Source organism: Heptranchias perlo, chromosome 25 (assembly GCF_035084215.1).
Source record: "Heptranchias perlo isolate sHepPer1 chromosome 25, sHepPer1.hap1, whole genome shotgun sequence".
NCBI classification, from domain to species: Eukaryota; Metazoa; Chordata; class Chondrichthyes; order Hexanchiformes; family Hexanchidae; genus Heptranchias; species Heptranchias perlo.
In genome coordinates, this window is record NC_090349.1 from 24866671 (window position 1) to 24888669 (window position 21999).

The 21999-nt window shown below is 40.7% G+C and overlaps 1 protein-coding gene across 2 annotated transcripts in view; it reads left to right on the top strand.

The window, feature by feature from the left end:
- rsrc2 (arginine/serine-rich coiled-coil 2) overlaps positions 1-21999 on the top strand; it is a 44038-nt gene that overhangs the window by 1089 nt on the left and 20950 nt on the right. The window contains exons 2-7 of one of the 2 annotated variants that reach the window (XM_068005765.1): positions 6273-6441; positions 7714-7760; positions 10505-10695; positions 11082-11582; positions 16408-16515; positions 19939-20031. In XM_068005765.1, the coding sequence (XP_067861866.1) occupies positions 6273-6441; positions 7714-7760; positions 10505-10695; positions 11082-11582; positions 16408-16515; positions 19939-20031 (1109 nt within the window). The remainder of the gene's footprint in view (positions 1-6272; positions 6442-7713; positions 7761-10504; positions 10696-11081; positions 11583-16407; positions 16516-19938; positions 20032-21999) is intronic. The other variant, XM_068005766.1, reaches the window with a different exon arrangement.

Genomic DNA, 21999 nt, shown 5'->3' on the forward strand with positions numbered 1-21999 from the left:
CCCTTGTACCAAAATGAGTTGTGTAATTTGTATCTAATGAGGCCTTTGTTTTTGTATTAAAATGAAAACTTATGAATTTTTAAAGGTGTATATTCTGTCCTTTTTTAAATATTTCTATCATAAATCCCTACCTCCACGTTTATAATGGAAACTGCCTATGTAAACTTGTCACACTAATTACTGCCTTCTGCCGTTAGTGGTGCTGCAGTGCCTCCGCTGGTTGATAGTGACATGACATCATGACAAGTTTATGTAGGCATTCTAATATAAAATTGAAAAATGGATGTTTGCACACAAGATTTTTAATATAGATATATATAGTTTGTTTTTAAAGTTATGCAAATTATTTAGAGGTACAATCAGTGACTTTTTGTTTAGCAATCCTGGGGGTTCGGTTGTGGGAAGGTGGACTTGTAGCTCCTCTCACCACTGTCGAAGAAGAGAGGGGTATTGGGTATGTTAGGCAAAATCTCGAATGTTCTTGAGAGAGAGTGATGGAAGATGAAGTGTTGCAAATGCTAACTTGTATCAGTGTTACTGATTACTGTTAAATATACTTTTATTTTGTACATAACCTTGTTTGGAGCTTTGTCTGGAAGAAATTGAAGACCCTGCTATCCATTGTTTATGTTTGTCTTCACATCTAGCAACAGTCAGATATTAGAAAAATCCCTTTGAAGGTTTTTGCTTTTTGAGTATAATTTTTTTACTTGCCTACCAACAGAGTGAAATTTGGGCCAATATCAACACAAAAGTTGATTTTTTATAATTCACTGACATTGGAGATTTCTTCTCAGCCCTAAGTCGATTGAGATATGATGCAGCGTGCATTAAAAAATCACAAACTTGATTATCAAATGTAAACAAACTTCCTGGACACTGGTCTCTCAGAATCTATTTGAAGCTCCCACTTTGAGATAAATGTATCTGCACTCCTGGATATCTGTTCCTTCGATCTTAAAAATCTTACTGTTTATGGTATGCTTCCTTTCACTGTTCTTTTCCACAGTGTAATATTCCAGATTTCTCAGCATTGCCACCCATCTGCTCACTCTGCTAATTTGTCTCTGACCTCCTGCATTCTTTGTAGCTGTTTGTCATGCAACCTAATTTATCAAATTTTAATATTCCTCCTGTTCCCATGTCGAAATCATTTGTATAAATGGAGAATATAGTACCGTTTTGGGTAGGAAAAGGCCGTTTATCCATCTAACTGACCTGTTCACATCTCCCATTAGTTTCCTTCCTGTGATTCTAGAACTAATCGCCTTATATACTGTTTCCTAATAGACATTCATCAGGTCCTTTTCTTTTAAACCTGCTATGGTTTTGGTTCCATCACCCTTATACTTTTTTTTTAAATAGTTGCCTAAATGTTTTTTTTGGACTTTTTAAGTGTCAGCCTTGACTCAGTGGTAGCACTTTTGCCACTATGTTAGAAGGTTGTGTGTTCAAGCCTCACTTGACCACATAATCTCGCTGACACGCCAGTGGAATACTGAGTGAATGATGTACTGTCAGAGGTGTCGCCTGTCGGATGAGACGTTAAACCAAGGCCCTTTCTGCCCTTCAGGTGGATGTAAAAGATCCTATGGCCCTATTCAAAAAAGAGCTGGAGAGTTCCTCCGGTGTCCTGGTCAACATTTATCCTGCAACCAACATAATTAAAACAGTTTAATTGGTCACTTACCTCTTTACTGTTTGTGGGACCTTGTGCACAAATTAGCTGCTGCCTTTCCCTACGTTACAACAGTGACTACACTTCAAAAGTACTTTACTGACGGTGAAGCACTTTGGGACGTCCTGAGATCGTGAAAGAGACTAGATAAAAGATGTAGAATTATTGGAGAGTGCATGGCAGGAAGGCTGATTTCTGAACTTACAGGACTGAGTTATGTGCAAAGATTGTCTAACCTGGGACGTCACTCTCTAGATAACGCTATATAAATGCAAGTTAGTTTCTTCTAAATTGAGCCCAACAGAAGAACTTCATCCAAATTTTTCATACCTGTTACCATTTTAAAAACACCTAACAAGTGCTCCCTTGACATTGTCCTCCAGAGAGTGAAGTCCCAGGGTAGGCAATCTTTATACAAACTAACTCAGCCCTGTTAGTTCCAGAATCAGCCTTCCTGACCACCAAAATAGTGAGATGTCTTTCCTCTGTTAACTTTAAGCATGTTGCCATTTAATTTGTAATCCCTTTCTCGCATCCTAATCTCGATTGAACATATATCTGTCAAAGTTCACTTGCCACTTCTCTGCCCTAGCCTGTGAATATTTCTTTGGATTATTGTACATTGGCTAGCTTCATTGGTCACTCTATCCGATTTGGTATCATTTGGAAACGAACAATTTGGAAAATATTCCACCCTTAAAATTAGTTATAAAATTTCTAAATAACTGTGGCTGGATCATCAACCCCTGCCGTTTCACTGGTACTTAACGCTATCTACCTTTCAGCCTTATATAAATCCAGTTTAATACTTCGCCCCCATCTATCCCATGTCAATCAGTCTGTTATTGAGTAGAATGGGCCTATATTCTCTGGAGTTTGTTGCATTGTAATGCCTCTAAGAATTTTATACCTTGACAGGGTAGATGCTGAGAGGCTGTTTCCCCTGGTTAGAGAGTCTAGAACTAAGAGTCATAGTCTCAAGCTAAGGGGTCGGCCATTTAGGACTGAGATGAGGAGGAATTTCTTCACTCAGAGGGTCGTGAATCTTTGGAATTCTCTACCCCGGGGGGCTGTGGATGCTCAGTCGTTGAGTATATTCAAGACTGAGATTGATAGATTTTTGGACACTAAGGGAATCAAGGGATAGGGTGGGAAACTGGAGTTCAGGTAAAAGATCAGCCATGATTTCGGGGGGCGTATGGCCTACTCCTGCACCTATTTCTTATGTTCTTATATGGGACAGTGACTTCCTGAAGTCCAGGTAGATAACATCCACTGCCTCACCCTTATCCACCAGATCTTTAACTTCCTCAAAGAAATCCAGTCAATTAGTTAGAACTGACCTTCTGATACCAGGCTCTCTTAAATCTGACTCTGTCCTGTCTCAAACAGTTTCCCCACAATTGAAGTAAGAATGATAGGTCTGTAATTTGACGGTTCATCCCTTGACCTCTTTTAAAGATGGGGCTCACATTCACTACCTTCCGATCAGTTGGGATTTCAGTGAACTTTGAAATATATCAGTGAGTGGATTTGCAATCTTCAGAACCAATTCTATCAGCTCTTTTAGTCATAGTCTGGGGCCTCGTTTACTTTTGGGTTCCTAAATCTTTCTACCATGCCTTCCCCTGTGATTGAGGATCAATCAAATCAATTTCAAAACCTGTTGTGTGAGTTTTTAGTTTTAGCATCAAAAACCAAGAGAAAATCAGGGAGGAGATTGGGTCCCAGAAAACTAGGGTAAATTCAGAGAAAATTAGTTTATTTGGAATGTCACTAAAACTCAAGAAAACAAGAGACTAATAAAATGGCGCAGTTCAATTAAATGACAAGCCACCATTATTTGTCCCAGCTCTCTGAAAGCTACCCATTTAGTCACATTCTCATGCTCTTTTTTTTAAAAAAAATTACAAATATTTACTTTCCTATTAAAAGTTATATTGAGTTCTGCTGTTTGTAGTGGGATATTCCATGTCATAACAAACCTCTATTTAAAAAAAAACTTCTCATAATCTCCCTTTGTTTTTTGGTGATCTTAAATTTATATGCCCTATAGCTACACACTCACTAGTGGAAATAGTTTGATTGTTGGACTGTGAATAAATAATGTAACCATTTTTAATAGTTTAAAGTGGGAAGATTTCATAACGTATCTCATCTTTTTGGCTTCTCTACCTTTATTCCTGGGCAACTTTTGTAAGGGAAGTTCACAATTTTTTTAATTTAAATTAGACAGCCTCAATCCAGCTCCTAATCAGTACGGATCCACATCACAAATTGTGCAAAATTTGCACAATTTGTCAATCTCACTCAAGCAGGCTACAAAGCTAACTGGTTAGGGAAACTGAAATGACACTGATGTCGTCAATGTTCAGATTAAAACTCATTGTAGGAGCAACCTCTGCCTTATGCTATCCCTGACTCTTAAATACTTGATACCAGCTGAAAAAAGTGGGAAATGTTCCATTCCCCAACAATGGATTTTCAATCAAATAACCACATTCCCCCAAAGCTCCATGAAAAGATTGTAAGAATCCTTCTCCAGGTATATCTAATGTTAGACTAAAGTATCATACATTTTTTTGGGGGGGGGACGCGGGGGAGAGATTCCTATCTTAACATTACATGGAGGAAACTGAAAAAGTGTGAATTCCCTATATAACCCATATTCAGGAATTCCAGTGGAAAAGCAGAGATGAAGCTATAACCAAATCTGTATTGTAATATTATTTATGAAAAACATCTGGGTTGCTAAGTAAACTGAATCCCTTTAAAGGAAGATTTTTTCCGTTATTTCGGAGGATGGATGAATACTACATCTGGGATGAACTTACTCAAGTCTCAACTCCCTGCAAGAATTTGGTGCTGAAAATCGGGTCTCAAGATGCGTGCGCATCAACTTGGTGACATCATCACACACCGTGTATAACATCACTAATAGGATGCATGTGCATCTCTAGACCCATGAAGACCAGGGAGAAATCAAAATTGTGCAGGTGAGAAACAGGAGGAAATCGGTTTTTACTGATTCACCAACCCCAAAAAATCAGTGAATTTAACAGTGGAAATGAGTAATAACTGACTTTAGTGGTCCCTACCTGCGATTCATTCTCTCTCTCTCTCTCTCTCTCTCTCTCTCATACTCCTCTTTCATCTCAGAATCTCTTCCACTTCTCCCATGGTTAAAAAAGAGTTATAAGATGATATAATTCCGATACTTTCTTGTCTTCTGATGTCTCCCAGATTCCGGGGCAAACCGCTACCCATGTCCCGTCATTCCAAAAATAATCCATTTATCCCTGCTTTATGCTTTCTGCCTCTCAGCTCTTTTTATCCATGGAGCTACCTTCCCCTTGATACTATCTGCCTCATTTTCGTTACAAGTCTTTTATCTGGCACCTTATCAGATGCCTTCTGAAGATCCATAAGCACAACATCCACTACAGCCCCTTTATCTATGTGGTCTGTGATTTGCTCAAAAAAAATCAAGTTAACCGAGCACAGACTGCCCTTTACAAATCCAAGCTGACTGATTAGTGAATCCTTAGAACGGCATTGGCTAATTTTATCCCATATTGTAGAATTTGTGGTTTATCCACAACTGAGGTGAAACTGACTGGTCTACAGTTCACTGGTTTATTCCTTTCTTTTGAACAATCATGTGACATTTGCCACCTTCCATGCCTTTGCTACAATTCCCACTTTCAAACATTTTTGGAACACTATGCTGGTGCTTCCACTATCTGTCCCAGTGACTTTTCTACTTTTACTTCAATAAACATTTTTAATACAGTTTCCTTTTGAATACTTATCTCCATTCGTGACTCTGCCGCACCCTCCTTTGGTATTCCTACGCTCTCACTTTCATCTGTTAAAAACTGAGGCAAAATACTTATTAAGCATCTCTGCTATTCCCTACAAGATGGCTGTCCACTGTCTCAAAGTGGTCCCACCTCAGCTTTGCTTCTGCTTGAACATAGACAGATAAATAATACTGATCTGAGCATAGATGGGGTCTTTCCTGTAGAAATATTTGGCAACTACAGCCCTGGTTTCTCAGCAAATCTATCCAGTGAGTAGCTGAGCCATATAGATCAGGAAGGTCCTAGTTTCAATTCTTGGTCTATGCTCAGTTAGGCAGTACGAGTGCTACAATTGGCCCCATTGTTACGGAGGGGGAAATCAGCTAGGCTTCCTGTCCCTGGTTGCTATCCAGTAACCCCTGCTGGAAGTGTGCATGCATGAATATCAGGTAAGGACTAGAGAGGATAGGATTAGGTTTGGCCGTGATGCCATCTCAGCCTCCTCTTTCCCCTCCCCGCCCCCCCACCCCCCCCCCCCCCCCCCCCCCCCCCGCTACCACCACCAACCAGGTAAGATAGCTTTGATATTGTGATAGTCAAGACTCTCACTTGAATGGTAGCCACTTAGGCTAAGAATCAGAGAGTGGTTTTTATGGTGAAACGATACTCCAGCAAAGGAACAACACCTTTAGAAGAGGCAACTGGGGACAAGAACAAATTTTGTAGCTAGAATATTTTTAATGTTAAAATTAATACCAATCCATATGCAATTTTTTTAAATCTACCAACAGGCAAGTGATACTGAACAGGATGGTTTAGTTTTGAAAAAATCTACTTCTGACACGGAAAAGAAAAGTGAGAGATCGGCATCATCTAAATCTCCCAAAAGCTCCAAGCACCATTCTTCACGATCCCGGTCTAGGTCGAGATCAAGGTCTAGGGAAAAGAAACGGAAGTCTGGTGTGTACATTGTTCTTATTAGCGTATAAGATTCTACGCTATCATTAATTTAGTATTACACGCACTCAAGTCAGAAATGGGAAATTAATTATTACAGTTTGGGAGTTTACGATTTTCTCTTTTAACTAAATATTCTTTCCTCCTGTGTAGGTGACCATTAGGCATTACTTGATAGGACTTCTACGAATACCAATATGTAACCTGGCATTAGAGTTGCACAAAAGCAGGAAGCATCGACTTGGTGTCCTCTACTTCCCCTGCCCCATGATTCCCCTTCCCCTTGCCCTAACAACCTGCCTGAGATCAGGAAATCATGAATTCCACTACGTGGTGGAGCACATTAGTAGCCCACTGTACGACTGCTTTAGGCTGCCACAATCTTTAGTTTGCTAGAGCTATAGAAACTTCTCAGGCAGTTCACTGACCATAAAACATGTGCCTGAGTATTAATTTTAAAAGAACTCTATTTTTCCATAGAGCAAATGAGTAGCAGCAGCTTAAGTATGCTAAAATTGTTTGCATTTTGTAGTCCTGTTCAGTATTTGTGAACATAAGAATCATGAAAATAATAATGAGTTTCCAAAAGTGCTGAAATAGATATTTTAAATAATATGAATTGCTTGTTCTTTTACACTAATGCTGATGTGAGCAAAGTGCATTAAATAATACCTTATTTTTTACAAGCCATATGCACTGAAACTTTTTTTGGAAAGTGAAGAGCACCACTTGTAAACATGCATTTTGCTTCAGATATTAGTTGCATAATTGCCTTGGAGAAAGATGGAGCAGCAAGTATAATTTAGTTGCACATGCTATAATTTACTCACAAGCCCAAAAGTTGGACAGTAGATAAGTGAAGAGTGGCGATGCATGTCACATTTGAGGTTTGTTAGGCCCAGGTGCCAGACTACAACCAGACTATCACTCTTTCATTGGATTAGCACCTAACCTGGGTTGGAGCTGCTTTTGATGTAATGGTTCCATGCTGAGAATCTTATGTAGCTCTTCCCATAGTTGCAAGTGTAAATACTTGCAAAACATTTTCTATCACAATCTTCTACTGCCTTTTGGTCTGGATTGAACTGATGAAAATAAATGAATTTGTGACCGGTTCTACTGGGTCTTAATCCTTCTTTCTGATTTTTTTTTTTAAATATGCACTGCATGAATAAAGAAGCTGTAATTCTAAAATTATTTTATATAATGAACACTCATCAGTTTCTTCTCTGCTGAGTTTGTCAGGTGTTCATGTAACAGTTTTTCATTTTCCAGAAAGTGAAAGCCGGAAACACAGACGAAGTCGCAGCAGAAGCAAAGAGGTAATTAATAATTTCTGTAGCATATCGGTAATTTAAGAACTAAATGTAGTGCTGCTGACAATTGTATTAAATTGATTACTGACAGTCGGCATGGTAAGTACCAAAAAAAAATTGGTCTACAGAAGTAAAATTGTTTAGCTGTCGTGTCAAAGTACAGTATCCTACCTAAGCATGTGACTGGTTATAAATATTTTTCTTCCCAATTCTAATTAAAACTATAGTAAATAGGTTAAAGTTGACCAAATATTGACAGTTTTAATATTTAGTGGTTTGACAATTTAGGAGGATATCAATGCACATTTTTGGCATTTTTCTGTGTTTGGAAAGTTTACTTTGTATACGTAGATCACATGATAACATTTCTATAATGAATCGTACTCAGCGTGCTAATGCACGAAGAGACACAGCGAGCAGAAGACGCTGCAGAGTCAAATAGCAAAAAATATAAGCCTACCTCCTGAAAAGGTAAATATCAGCCATTCGCACTCGTATTTGCTTTGTAACTTGAAAGAATCACCCAGCAAATCTGCTTTGTTTGTGGTAGTCAATTGTCAGTTCAATTTGGTTTTGGGGGGGGGGTTTGCTTCCCCACAAACTATATTGAATAAGGTAATGTCCAAATATTTCAATTTGATTTTATTTAATTCTAAGAACTGACCAACCTGTAATGAATATTGCTTTGTAAATTATATCCTAATTATTGCTTATATGTATTTTGCTGGGCTTCAGCCCAGAACTAACTTTGCTTCACTGTTGCTGATTGAAATCCTTACAAAGATTCTTGCTTTAAATGCCAAAATATTTGCTCTGGGCATCAGTGGTGACACCGGGTTCCATTCAGAGGCTTGTTATTATTACCTTACTAGAATCTGTTATTGCAGGTCTCTTGTTAAAACAAATTTATAGTTAGTAAAGGAGTTGAGATCTGGGTAAGATGAAATGTTCAGAAGTACATTTGCACTGGTAAATGTACAGCATGGTGTGTCACTATGTCATAGATACAGTCTGGTGACCCCCTATTGGAAGGTGTGTGTGGGGCTTGGACTTGGTTGTGATGCCGTATGTAGTAGCTGGCCACCGTAATGTTTTTGGGCTTGTGTGAGGAATGACCATTTAGATGAGGTGATAGAGAGTGGGAGCTAGGATGATCGGTTGAAAGTCAGGCAGTTTAGCAGTCTGTTGCACTGGTGTTGTGCATGTATGGTTAGAAGTTAAAAATGTTTATATTTGAATAAAAACTTGGTAGCCATATTGAAATTCATATAAAATATTAGTGTCAGCACACCTTCATGTTAAAAGGCTTAATTTAAATGAGGTTTATACTTTTTTTTAAAAAGGTTTGGACTTCTTGATGTTTACAGGATGAAACATGGTTTTAGTAAAGTCTTGACCTACATCCAGAGTAAATTCCTATTCTCAGTGATTATTGGCCACTGCAATATGATATAGAATTCTCAAGAACTTTCTGAGACGTCAGTAGTTTGCTTAAATTTATCACCAGCGCTATTTTAAACACTATAGTTGCATGAAACTAGGAAATGCAACTTCCTTTTAAGTCACTTGCTACGTTGCTGGTGAATTTAAGCATCTGAAAACATATTTGTTCGAATTTATGTTTAATTGAAGAAGTAGCTTAGTTGACATTGTAACTATGAAGACATAGCATTGGTAGCAAGTGTACGTTCTGTGAATTGTCACATGTTTGGGAGTTCTTTCTAAACGTCAGGTGATATTGTGCGTAAGATATTTCTTAAATGGAAATGGAAAAATTGAAACTTTTTTTGAAGATGATCATAAGATAGGATCACTAACTTATGGGCTGCTTATCTAGTAATTTTATCATCTGATCCATCCCAGACAACTTTTTTAATGTTGCTCTTAAATGAAAGCTTTATTTTGGCAACATTTCAGAGTTTGATCTGAACGCCCAGTTACAGTGTCCTCGCAGAATTAAAACTATTGTTTGGAAATGGTTGGTGCAGAGTTTTCCCTATTTGGATAGTGTGGGGAACTGGATACAGGGAAAGGGGGGATTTACAGAGACAGGTACAGTTTCTAAGGTAAGTAAAGCACTGAGTTTGGGTCAGGTCTTAAAGGGTAACCAATTTGCATTGAAATTGGCCTTTTGCTACTTGGAAAAATTGGTTATCTGCTACAGCTGACTTCCTTGGGAGGAGAAAGAATGTGAAAAGTGCCTAGCAGTTATAATGTAAGTCTGTGAAACTGCTTACAAGCAGGACTACGAGCTAATTGATGTGATAAGCTAGCTTTATTGTTTGAGTACATTGCGCCTATTAAATGTAAGACCACATGTTTAGCAGCTGCCATTTGAAAATTTCATGAGTGTGAAAGACAAATGATGTTTGATTGGACTGAGTCAATTTTAATTCGAGTATAGCTGGAAGAGTTTTTCCACAGTGATGACAGTAGGTGATGTGCAGTGATAAAACTTCATGGGTACAGAATAATTATTGATGGCTAATTATTGGTATAGGAACAGGAGTAGGCCATTCAGCCCCTTGAATGTGTATCAACATAACACACTAGTTTTCTGATTTCTATTTCTTGGGTTTGGTGTGTTGTAAAAAGCATTGAATGTTGAGAGCATGTTGCTTCACTCCTTCTAAGACATTCAAAGAGTCGTTGCTTTTACAACCCACTATTAAATCTTTGTATTTTAGTACCCATACTAACTCTTTTTGTTGCACTATTTTCCTGAAAGAACCAACTTCTTCTTAAAACAGGAACAAAGACGGGACTTAAAAGAAAAATGTACCATCAAAAAACAGAAATCTTCTGATCAACAAAGTGACAAGGAGCATGACAAATGGAGGGAGCGATTAAGTTCAACAGAAAATGGAGAAGACAGACCAAAGCGCAAAGACAAGAAACCTTCAAAGGCTCAAAGTTATTCAAGATCCAGATCAAGAGAAAGGCAAGAATTGTTAATATTTTCATAATGTAAATATTTTTGATGAAATGCTCCAGTTTTTTTAATGGTCTTGTTCTTGTGTGTGTATATATGCAAAGTGTTGGGAGGTAGGGTTGAAATAAATCTCAAATGTGCTTGGTATCCTGATTGGGACATCTTTGCCACATTTCTTGGGCTAGGTGTTGAAAAGTAATGGGTCTTTGCCTGATTCGGAGCCAGCCACTTTGTGGTAATTTCTTCTCAAAGCTTTTAAATAAAAAAAAGGACTGTCCTTTTCAGTTAGATGCTGCAGTTGCATGGTTGCCCTGGGAGTATTCAGTAAGATTTTTAGTTGTTGTATGGCTGATTTTCTTCTGTGTAAACATGAGTGTTTTAATGTTGTACTCTAGACGGCATCGCAGTCGTGAAAAGAAGAGATCGCGTTCACGGAGCAAAGAAAAGAGGTCTCGAAGCAGAGACAAGCGGCCAAGAAGCAGAGACAAGCGCTCAAAGAGCTGGGACATGCACTCTCGGAGCCGGGAGAAGCGGTCTCGGAGCCGGGAGAAGCGGTCTCGGAGCCGGGAGAAGCGGTCTCGGAGCCGGGAGAAGCGATCAAGGAGCCGGGAGAAGCGGTCTCGGAGCCGGGAGAAGCGATCAAGGAGCCGGGAGAAGCGGTCTCGGAGCCGGGAGAAGCGGTCTCGGAGCCGAGACAAGCGCTCAAGGAGCAGGGACAAGCGGTCTCGAAGTAGAGACAGGCGCTCACGAAGCAAGGATAAGCGGTCAAGAAGCAAGGACAGGCGCTCAAGAAGTCGAGGCAGGCGCTCAAGAAGCAGAGAAAAAAAACGACGTCCAAAATCCCGTTCAAGATCACGATCAAGGCACAGGATACGCAGGAGTAGGAGCAGAAGCAAGTAAGTTCATTGCCCTTTATTTTTCTTCCTGGTAGTTGTATAAAACAAGTTGGACATTTTGTTTTTAAAAAAAAGTTTTCCTCCAATTTTCTCCCTTTTCTGAAGTCATTAACTCCCATATTGGGGTACAGTTCTACATCAGCATTTTATTTCTAGTACCTCATGTACATGGCCATTCATGTACACCAGTGAAGATTGACTCATATAGAATGAACTTGGATAATTTTCAGTCATTTTTGTTTTATTTATGGAAATTTGTTTAATATAATGTAAGTCAGCAAACTCTCACTTAATAGCGCATTCAATTTTATACTTCTGTGTTCCCACTCTGTTCCTAGCCTGTGATACTTCATCTTTTAATTTAAGAAACAGAAAATATATGCCCAAATGTTTTACGACAGGAACATAAAGACAAGAACCCACAGGCGATGGGGAAACTGTTGGTGGAGTACCAGAGGGTGCAAAAGGGATTGCAGCCAGGTTGGGGAGGGTACTGACAAGTGGGAACATGGGGATTTGGGGTCTGCTGGATCAAAAGGGGCTAACTGCAGTTTGGGTTATATTCTCCTGGGCCCCTTCCGTCAGGGAGATCTTGGATCCTGCTTTTCCCAGTCCTGCCAAATCCAGCAATCCCCAGAACTCATTCCCCTCTCCAGCTGGACCCTGGGACCCCTTTCAGTGTTCACAAATCCCTAGATTGCATTCCTAATGCTCCTTGATCCCAAAACCGCCCCCAGTGCTCACAGACCTTGTGAACTCCCTCCCAAATGATCAGGATCCCTCTCCAGTGATCCCGGGACCAGGCCTGATGTTCCTAGAACCGCCCTCTCCCATATTCCTGGGAACTGCTCCCAGATATAAGGAATCAACCCCAAAGTACTTCTAGACCCTACAATCCTATCCCTGTACTGCCAGACCCCTAGGCCTTCCCCAATTCTTGCCATAACATCTCTGTTCTTAGAAAACCTTCAACTTACCACCAGCAAAACTGCAGAAGATCTGCTGGTAATATAATAAAAATGGTACTTTGTACACTTCTCCATGTTTGATTCATCAGATTTCAACTGTCACACTCAATTAAATTCCCTGTATTAGAAAATGTAATTTATTTTAAAGAAAACATAGGAACAGGAGTAGGCCATTCAGCCCCTCGTGCCTGCTCTGCCATTTGATAAGATCATGGCTGATCTGTGATCGGACTCCATATACCTGCCTTTGGCCCATATCCCTTAATACCTTTGTTTGCCAAAAAGTTATCTATCTCAGATTTAAATTTAGCAATTGAGCTAGTATCAATTGCCGTTTGCAGAAGAGAGTTCCAAACTTCTACAACTCTTTGTGTGTAGAAATGTTTTCTAATCTCGCTCCTGAAAGGTCTGGCTCTAATTTTTAGACTGTGCCCCCTACTCCTAAAATCCCCAACCAGCGGAAATAGTTTCTCTCTATCTACCCTATCTGTTCCCCTTAATATCTTACAAACTTCGATCAGATCACCCCTTAACCTTCGAAACTCCAGAGAATACAACCCCAATTTGTGTAATCTCTCCTCGTGACTTAACCCTTGAAGTCCGGGTATCATTCTAGTAAACTTACGCTGCACTCCCTCCAAGGCCAATATGTCCTTCCGAAGGTGCGGTGCCCAGAACTGCTCACAGTACTCCAGGTGCGGTCTAACCAGGGTTTTGTATAGCTGCAGCATAACTTCTGCCCCCTTGTACTCTAGTCCTCTAGATATAAAGGCCAGCATTCCATTTGCCTTCTTGATTATTTTCTGCACCTGTTCATGACACTTCAATGATCTATGTACCTGAACCCCTAAGTCCCTTTGGACATCCACTGTTTTTAACTTTTTACCATTTAGAAAGTACCCTGTTCTATCCTTTTTTGATCCAAAGTGGATGACCTCACATTTGTCTACATTGAATTCCATTTGCCACAGTTTTGCCCATTCACCTAATCTATCAATATCGCTTTGTAATTTTATGTTTTCATCTCCACTGCTTACAATGCCACCAATCTTTGTGTCGTCGGCAAACTTAGATATGAGACTCTGTATGCCTTCATCTAAGTCGTTAATAAATATTGTGAATAATTGAGGCCCCAAGACACATCCCTGCAGGACTCCACTAGTCACATCCTGCCAATGTGAGTACCTACCCATTATCCCTACTCTCTTTCGCTCAGCCAACTTCCTAACCAAGTCCGTACTTTTCCCTCGATTCCATGGGCTTCTATCTTAGCTAACAGTCTCTTATGTGGGACCTTATCAAATGCCTTCTGGAAGTCCATATAAATAACATCCATTGACATTCCCCTGTCCACTACTTTAGTCACCTCTTCAAAAAATTCAATCAGGTTTGTCAGGCACGACCTACCTTTCACAAATCCATGCTGGCTCTCTCTGATCAACTGAAAATTCTCGAGGTGTTCAGTCACCCTATCCTTAATTATAGACTCCAGCATTTTCCCCACAACAGATGTTAGGCTAACTGGTCTATAATTCCCCGGTTTCCCCCTCTCTCCTTTCTTAAAAAGCGGAGTGATATGTGCAATTTTCCAATCTAGAGGGACAGTTCCTGAATCTAGGGAACTTTGAAAGATTATAGTTAGGGCATCCGCAATGTGCTCACCTACTTCCTTTAAAACCCTGAGATGGAAACCATCTGGTCCTGGGGATTTGTCACTTTTTAGTGCTATTATTTTCTTCATTACTGTTGCTTTACTTGTGTTAATTTTATCGAGTCCCTGTCCCCGATTCAATATTAGTTTTCTTGGGATTTCCGGCATGCTATCCTCTTTCTCTACTGTAAATACTGACGCAAAGTATTTGTTCAACATGTCCGCCATTTCCCCATTGTCAATGACAATATCCCCACTTTCAGTTTTTAAGGGGCCAACACTGCTCCTGACCACCCTCTTTTTCCTAATATAACTATAAAAGTTCTTCGTATTGGTTTTGATATCCCTAGCGAGTTTCTTCTCATACTCTCTTTTTGTAGCCCTTACTATCTGTTTTGTGACCCTTTGTTGATCTTTGTATCTTTCCCATTCGTCAGGATCTGTGCCATTTTTTGCCTTTTTGTATGCCCTTTCCTTATGTCTTATACTGTTCCTTACCTCTTTAGTTATCCATGGCTGTTTTTTTTGGCAAGTAGAGTTCTTGCCCCTCGGGTATAAACTGATTCTGTATCACATTAAATGTTTCTTTAAACATTTCCCACTGATCATCAGTCGTTTTACCCATTAACAGATTTGCCCAGTTTACTGTGGACAGTCTCTGTCTCATCCCATTGAAGTTGGTCTTGCCCAAGTCTAGAATCTTAGCAGCTGATTCACTTTTTTCCCTTTCAAACACTACATTGAACTCGATCATGTTATGATCACTATTGGATAGATGTTCACGCACAGTTAAGCCGTTAACTAAATCTGGTTCATTACTCATTACTAAATCTAGTATGGCTTGCCCCCTTGTTGCCTCTAGGACATACTGCTGTAGAAAACTATCCCGGACACACTCAAGAAATTCACTACCTTTCTGACTGTTGCTAGTCTGCTTTTCCCAATCTATGTGAAGGTTAAAGTCCCCCATTAAGACCACTATGCCTTTCTTACACGCTTGTCTAATCTCTGCATTTATACAATCTAGGACTTCAGAGCTGCTGCCAGGGCTCCTATATACAACTCCCACTATAGTCTTAGATCCTTTCCTATTTCTCAATTCAACCCATAAGGTCTCTGTTGGCTGCTTGCCTCTCGTTATATCCCCCTTTATCATTGAAGTGATTTCATCTCTAATCATTAGGGCTACTCCTCCCCCTCTTCCATTTTCCCGATCTCTCCTGTAGACCTTATAACCCGGTATGTTTAGTTCCCAATCCTGACCATCCTGCAGCCAAGTCTCAGTAATAGCTATCATGTCATACCCTCCAATTTGAATTTGAACCTGTAGTTCATTTAATTTATTCCTTATACTCCGTGCATTTGTATATGGAACTCTTAGTTGGGCCACATACCCTAGCCTGACCTTCAGCTTTGATGCTGGGTTAATCGCCTTACGCCTTCTAGTTTTTATTTTATCTGTCCTGCCTAAAGTACACTTTCTTTCTGCTGCTCTATGCTTTTCCCTTTCACTTGTTCTTGAACAACTGTTTGTACTATTTGTATTGTAAATTTCCCCTGGGTCTTCCCCTCTCTTGCTGCTCTCAACTTTATTCCCTTCTGACTCCCTGCTCAGGTTCCCATCATAAAGAAACAAAGGCAATTATTTGGAATGTACATAGAAATTCTCCAGGAACAGAAAATACTGGAGTCAGACGGTTTGCAACTTCTTAATTGATCTTGCTGGGATATTGGAAAGACCACATCACAGTTGCAACCTGAATTACAATTATTGTTATTTTGGGAGTTTGTATCCACGTGATTAATTTGTACAACTACTTGGAGGAACTACGGAGCTGAGAATTGTACTTAATATCAGAAGTGATAGTCATTAACCCAGGGTTAATAACTGATTTCTGATATTCATCTCCTTCACACAGTTGGGCTCAATAATTTCTTCAAGTCAAATTCCAACCACAATATCTATATATTCACTATTGGAATTTTTTTAAGGCTCAACAGAAACCCAGAAATAATAGAATACTAGAGAACTATAATCAGTAGTTATATTTTTAAAAGATTGCTAGCGATGATGAAATTTGCTCCATTTCTAATGTTTTAGACCTTTGCGGCTTACAATGAGAATCAAACGAGGATAATGAGTTTTCATTTTTGGTGCATCGTTCTCTTGAATGATTTAGTTTATAAATGAAGATTTGCATTGCAGGGAAAAAAGAAAACGTAAGTTCAGTAGAAGCAGAAGCCATAGCCGGACTCCCCCAGCATTCAGGGGCCGCAATGCTGCCATGGATGCTCAGGAAGCGTTGGCTCGAAGGTAACATTTGTTTCTTTGCATGATTTTTAAATAGTTAACTTCGATTTTGAGTTTCTGTTTGGTTAAATGCAATCCTGTAACAGGCTGTTTGCTTTAAAACTATACGGTTAAATAGCTGGTTGAGCCACTAGGTGGTGATTCGCTTATTTGAGTTTCATTTCACAGGAATGGGGGAGGGGAAACCTGTTCACCCCAATTCTTTTAGCTTTCAGCTGGCTCATTACAGAGTAGCACTGATTGTCCAAAAATCATTTTAAATACAAATTCAGTATATCACATTTTTTGTGCATAAGCTCCCTAAATTTAAAATTTATTGATAGCAAAGATTTTTTTGCCCCCAGTCTGTTTGCCTGCAGACTGGTAGAGGGGGATTTTTCATTAAGCAACACTTGCACATTAAATCCTGTAGTGACTGATGGGTGAATCTCTGACAGCCTGGAAAATTCTTTTCACCTGGTTTTAGTATGCCGGTGCTACTGTTAATTACAAAGTTGAACTCTTCTGCTAGCAGCAGCGTGCAGGTATGTATTAAGTCCCACTGTGATTGAGGTGGCAACTCCTTGGAGTCCAAGTTCAAAACAGCTGCTTTTAATTTACATGTGCTACTCCATATGATTCTTCATCCAGACTGGGGCTTTTTAGTTGGGCTGAATATATGGATTAAAGCATCTCCATCACAAATGATTCAGATTAACTGTGAATCGCTGCATCATGTTATTAAGTCTGATTGTATAGACGTTACCTTCACAAATGGGTGCACACTGGCTGCAAAAAGGATGCTAAACTTATTTTAAAATGACTTGTTATATTAAATTCACAATCCATCAACGTTTTTGCCGGCCCCATCAATTTTGAAATATGGAGGTTTCACTGTAGAAGTATTTGCTGTAAATTATCTTTCATCCATCTGACCTAGCTAAGACTGCTGCTGGAGTCTTGAGGCTTTTTTATATTCAGTGGGTTGCTTACAGATAAATTATTTTATAAGAAGAATTCCATGTAAACATTTTTCCACTTAAGAGCTAACCATAACTTACCTGCCAAAAAACGTTGTCTGTTGTGGCACCTTGTATTATCCCTCCTGCACTCCTGGGCCCCTCTCTCCTGTCGTCATGCCTTCTTTCATTTTTCCCCTCTCAGGTACTTTTCTCCCCCAAATCCCTATCCTAACCCTTCAGCACTCCTCGACCTTCCTACTCTCCTGCCGCTGTCCTAGGCTTGACTCCTTCTTAGATAAGCTGACTGCTTCCTTCTGTGCCTCTCTTGGCATCCTTCGATGGGCCCATCAAGGCACTCGTCACTGCCTCCTTACGAGCAGCAACCCCAACTGCCCCATCCTACTCTCTTACCGACTTTCCTGCCCAGCGGCCCGCTGGGGGCTAATCTTGCCAGTCTCCTCCCTGTCCCGTTCACCCCTCCCAGCGCTGACCCTGTGGACTGCCAGTGGATCAGCTATCACTGTCCCTCTCCGAATCTCCCTGCAGAATGTCCCTTCACCTGTGAACAAGGCCCTTGTCCTCCATGAGCTTATTGTGGATGATTGCATTAACATCGTGGCCTTGATGGAAACTTGGCTGACGGGAGATAACACCTTTCCCCCTTAATGAAGCTTCCCCGCCTGGCTATACCTTCCACCACTTGCCCCGTCCAGATCGCTGCAGTGGCAGTGTGGCCCCTATCACCAAATCGCACCTTGGTCGGTCCCCCCACTCCTCTGGCAACTTCTCCTTCTTTGAGCATTTCACCCCTCTCACCTTCAAAATCCTCGCTCCCTACCGCCTACCCATGTACCATGCCAAGTTTCTCACCAAGATATCTTCACTGCTTTCCTCCCTCAGGATGTCATTTGTGACTTTGATAAGGGCCGTTTCAGTGCCATGGCAGGGGCAGGAACCTGATTGGAGGGGTGTAAACATGGAGCTGTGGGAAAGATAGGCATGAATTTGGGAGGCGACAACATGATCAAGGACTTTGGAGAAGGGAGGTTGGAGATGGGGCGCTAGTTTGCAAGGCAGAGGGGTCAAGGGTGGGATTTTTGAGGAGTGGGGTGATGATGGCAGATTTGAAGGGGAGGGGGACTGTTAACAATATCATCTAACATGGGGGCCAGCAAGGGAAGTTGGGTGGTCAGCAGTTTAGTGGGGATAGGGTCGAGGGAGCAGGAGGTGGGTCTCACGGACAGGATGAGGGGAGATAGGAGAGGAACTGGAGAAAGTTGCGAGTTCAGGGCTAAGGCAGGGGAGATACTTTAGAGGAAGTTTGGCTTGGTGGGCTAGGGGAAGGGAGCAAAGTGGCAGAGGCAGCTGCTCGGATGGTCTCAGTCTTAGTGACAAAGAAGTCCATGAGCTCCTCGCACTTCTTGTAAGAGGCAAGGGTGGATGGAGGGCAGAGGATAGGGGTTTAAGAAGACTGTTTGTAGTGAAGAGAAGAGAAGCCGGGGTTATCTTTGCTAGTGAGCAGTTTTAACAGAGCAGAGCAGGACCCGATAATGCTTTGTGGTCCAGCCAGATCTGGCAATCAATGGCTAAACCAGTTGTCCACCATAAAAGATCAAGTCTGCGTCCCTTGGACTTAAGGAAGCGGAATTGAGGGCCGTACTGGGAGAACGACCAAACTGAGAGTGAGTAATGGTTTTAATGGAGCAAGGGCATCAAAGTTGGAGGTGAGGGTGTGATTGAGCAGAAATGTTGTGGTGAATGGAGAGCCAAAGGATAGACAGTTGGGAATTTGAAAGTGCCATTGTAAGTGACTTGGTGGAGATTTTTTCCGGGAGCAGACACAGAAGGAAGTGGGGTTGGAAGGGCGAAGGGGAATGTGAGTGGAGAGGGATACAAGGAAGTGATCAGAGATGGCCTTATCTGTGATTGACACAATGGAAGTAGAGGGGCCATGTGAAATGGCATGGCCGTGAATATGGGTTGGGGAGTTTATATGGAGGGAGGATAGGAGGGCAGTGAACTCAGGAGAGAGAGCATGATGAGTTGAGATGGAGGTTGTAATCACCTAGGATAAGAACATAAGAAATAGGAGCAGGAGTAGGCCATCCGGCCCCTCGAGCCTGCTCTGCCATTCAACAAGATCATGGCTGATCTTCTACCTCAACGCCATTTTCCTGCACTATCCCCATATCTCTTGATGCCTTTAATCACTTAGAAATCTATCGATCTCTGTTTTGAATGTACTCAATGACTGAGCCTCCACAGCCCTCTGGGGTAGAGAATTCCAAAGATTCACCACCCTCTGAGTGAACACATTTCTCCTCATCTCAGTCCTAAATGGCCTACCCCTTATTCTGAGACTCTGACCTCTGGTTCTAGACTCCCCAGGCAGGGGAAACATCCTCCCTGCATCTACTCTTGTCGATCCCTGTAAGAATTTTGTATGTTTCAATGAGATCACCTCTCATTCTTCTAAACTCCCTAGGGAATGCAGGCCTAGTGTACTCAATCTCTCCTCATACGACAATCCCACCATCCCAGGAATCAGTCTGGTGAACCTTGTTGCACTCCCTCTATGGCAAGTATATCCTTTCTTAGGTAAGGAGACCAAAATTGTACACGATACTCCAGTTGCGGCTTCACCAAAGCCCTATATAATTGCAGTAAGACATCTTTGCTTCAGTACTCAAATCCTCTTGTAATAAAGGCCAACATACCATTTGCCTTCCTGCTTGCTGCACCTGCACGTTAGCTTTCAGTGGCTCATGTACAAGGACACCCAGGTCCCTTTGAACATCAACATTTCCCAATCTCTCACCATTTTAAAAAATACTCTGCATTTCTGTTTTTCCTTCCAAAGTGGATAACTTCACATTTTTCCATATTATATTCCATCTGTCATGTTCTTGCCCACTCACTCAGCCTGTCTATACTCCCTTGAAGCCTCTTTGCATCCTCCTCATAACTCACATTCCCACCTAGTTTTATGTCATCAGCAAACTTGGAAATATTACATTTGGTCACCATCCAAATCATTGATATAGATTGTGAATAGCTGGGGCCCAAGCACCGATCCTTGCGGTACCCCACTAGTTGCAGTCTGCCAACCTGAAAAAGACCTGTTTATTCCTACTCTGTTTTCTGTCCGTTAACCAACTCTCAATCCATGCCAGTATGTTACCCCCAATTCCATGTGCTCTAACTTTGTTCACCAACCTCCTGTGTGGGACCTTATCGAAAGCCTTCTGAAAATCCAAATACACCACATCCACAGATTCCCCCTTATCTATTCTACTAGTTACACCCTCAAAGAACTCCAATAGGTTTGTCAAACATGATTTCCCTTTCATAAATCTATGATGACTCTGCCAAATCCTATTATTATTTTCTAAGTGTCCTGTTATCACATCCTTTATAATAGATTCTAGCATTTTCCCTACTCCTGATGTCAGGCTAACAGGTCTGTAGTTCCCTGTTTTCCCTCTCCCTCCTTTCTTAAATAATGGGGTTACATTTGCTCCCCTCCAATCTGCAGGAACCATTCCAGAATCTATAGAATTTTGGAAGATGACAACCAATGCATCTACTATCTCTATAGCCACCTCTTTCAAAACCCAGAGATGTCGATCATCAGGTCCTTGGGATTTATCGACTTTCAGTCCCATTAATTTCTCTAGTACTATTTTTTTTACTAATACTAATTTCTTTCAGTTTCTCTTTCTCACCAGACCCTTGGTTCTCTAGTATTTCTGGGAGGTTTTTTGTGTTGTCTTCCGTGAAGACAAACACAAAGTATTTGTTTAATTTCTCTGCCGTTTCTTTATTCCCCATTATAAATTCTCCTGTCTCTGTCTGTAAGGGACCCACATTTGCCTTCACCTGTCTTTTCCTTTTTACATACCTATAGAAGCTTTTACAGTCCGTTTTTATGTTTCTCTCTAGTTTACTCTCATATTCTATTTTCCCTTTCTTCGTCAATTTCTTTGTCCTCCTTTGCTGAATTCTAAAATGCTCCCATTCCTCAAGCTTACTGCTTTTTCTGGCAACTTTATATGCTTCTTCCTTTGATTTAATACTATCTTTAATTTCTCTTTGTTAGCTACGGTTGGACCACTTTTCCTGTTAGGTTTTTGTGCCTTAAAGGAATGAAATTATGCATTCTTTAAATGCTAGCCATTGCCTGTCTACCGTCATACCTTTTAACGTAGCTCCCCAATCAACCACAGCCAACTTGCGCCTAATACCTTCGTAGTTCCCTTTGTTTAGATTTAAGACCCTAGTTTCGGATTGAACTATATCATTTTCAAACTTAATGAAGAATTCTATCATTATGGTCACTCTTCCCTAAGGGCTCCTTTACAACAAGATTATTAATTAACCCTTTCTTATTGCACAATACTAGATCTAAAATAGCCTGTTCCATAGTTGGTTCTTGAACATACTGATCTAGAAAACCATCTCGTATACATTCCAGGAATTCGTCCTCCACAGTATTAGTGCTAATTTGGTTTGCCCAATCTATTTGTAGATTATGGTCCCCCATGAT